Genomic DNA, 1,810 nt, shown 5'->3' with positions numbered 1-1,810 from the left:
AGCGGTAGGTCTGGAGTCACCTGTGTGGCACAGCTGTTTGTTTGTAGAAGAAACTCTGTTCTGGATATGTTTTGACTGTTTTGCATAAATTTACTCCCAGAAAGAATTGCTTTGGGAAATTGCCAGGTTGTCATTCAGGCTGTGAGGGTTGAATCATCATTTCACTGATCAGAATCTCTGCTGATAGCTTTGGGGAAGCCCTGTTTCACTTGCAGGATTGGAGGATTTGTCCTGTTGCAGCTAAAACTTCTCCTGGCAGAGAAGCTGCTGCTGTTTGTGAAGGTGTTTAACATCCTTATGTGCTGGTGTGACTGGTGTCCTTAGAGACAGATTAGAGATGGATTTCTTGGAAATCTTGGATATCTCTGGGTGGCCCAACCCCATCCAGCATTACACTGTGTGGATGCACCTTCCCAGGGGTGGAAAATCTGAGGAGTGTGTGGGAGATGAAGGCTCTGGCTCCTGAGCAGATGATGTGTCCAGAATCAAGCTTTGTTTTCCAAGATCTGCTGCCTTTCTGGTTGCATTTTCACATTTGCACCTCTGTGGAGAGCTCAGGTGTTGGGTGGTCCAAGAGCAGCTGATGGGTTTGGTGGGCTAAGGACTTCCAGTGCCTACAGCGCCTTCCCAGGGATAGAAAATCTGAGGAGTGTGTGGGAGATGAAGGCTCTGGCTCCTCAGCAGAGGATGTGTCCAGAATCAAGCTTTGTTTTCCAAGATCTGCTGCCAGTGCTGCCTTTCTGGTTCCATCTTCACATTTGCGCCTCTGTGGAGAGCTCAGGTGTTGGGTGGTCCAGGAGCAGGGTTACTGCAGCTGGTGGGTTTGGTGCCTACAGCATAATGGTGGGGAGGGTTGGCAGTGACATTTATGCTGGTTGGTGTGTCTCTGCTGGGCCAGCTGCCAAGCTTTGTGTTCTGTCCCCAGTGGGAAGAGATCAGCGGCGTGGATGAGACCTACAAGCCCATCCGCACGTACCAGGTGTGCAACGTGATGGAGCCCAACCAGAACAACTGGCTGCAGACGGGCTGGATCGCCCGGCGTGACGGCCAGAGGATCTTCATCGAGCTCAAGTTCACCCTGAGGGACTGCAACAGCATCCCTGGCGTGACGAGCACCTGCAAGGAGACTTTCAACCTGTACTACGTGGAGTCTGACTCCGACCTGGGCTGGAGTGTCCATGAGGGCAAGCACACCAAGATCGACACCATCGCTGCCGACGAGAGCTTCACGCAGGGAGACCTGGGCGAGCGCAAGATGAAGCTCAACACTGAGCTCAGGGAGATTGGGCACCTGAGCAAGAGAGGCTTCCACCTGGGCTTCCAGGACGTGGGGGCCTGCGTGGCGCTGGTCTCCGTGCGGGTCTACTACAAGAAGTGTCTGAGCACGGTGCAGAACTTGGCCCTGTTCCCCGACACGGTGGCAGAGACGGCCTTTGTGACACTGGTGGAGGTGCAGGGCACGTGTGTGGCCCATGCTGAAGTGGATGTGGATAACCCCCCTCGGATGCACTGCAGCGCAGAGGGCGAGTGGCTGGTGCCCATAGGGAAATGCATGTGCAGCCCTGGCTTCGAGGAGAAGGATGGGACATGCAGAGGTAAAAGTGGCCATTGGTGTCCTGGCAGCTTTTGTCTGTGTCAGTCCATGCTGCTGCCAGAGCTCTCTGGTGCCTGAGCACAGTTTGGATAAATGGATATTGGATATTGGATATTTGGATAAGTGGAATTGTCTTTTGTCAGCATTATGTTTGTTTGGGTGATGGCAGCTCCCCAGTGAAGCACCAGAGGTTTGTTTGGAGGGCATGGGGCTGCT

The 1,810-nt window shown here is 53.6% G+C and overlaps 1 protein-coding gene across 1 annotated transcript in view; it reads left to right on the top strand.

Annotated features, from left to right (window-relative positions):
- The window catches only part of LOC102043546 (ephrin type-A receptor 7-like), a gene marked incomplete at its 3' end in the record, with an annotated part of 4,618 nt that extends 3,023 nt beyond the window's left edge, over nt 1–1,595 (top strand). Inside the window, exon 3 of the mRNA XM_005428699.1 lies at nt 926–1,595. Within this exon, the coding sequence (XP_005428756.1) occupies nt 926–1,595 (670 nt within the window). The remainder of the gene's footprint in view (nt 1–925) is intronic.
- Nucleotides 1,596–1,810: the final 215 nt, after the last annotated feature.

This window comes from Geospiza fortis, unplaced genomic scaffold (assembly GCF_000277835.1).
Source record: "Geospiza fortis unplaced genomic scaffold, GeoFor_1.0 scaffold115, whole genome shotgun sequence".
Classification (NCBI taxonomy): domain Eukaryota; kingdom Metazoa; phylum Chordata; class Aves; order Passeriformes; family Thraupidae; genus Geospiza; species Geospiza fortis.
Note: the sequence above shows the minus strand (reverse complement) of the source record. Positions and strands in the feature narration are given on the sequence as shown.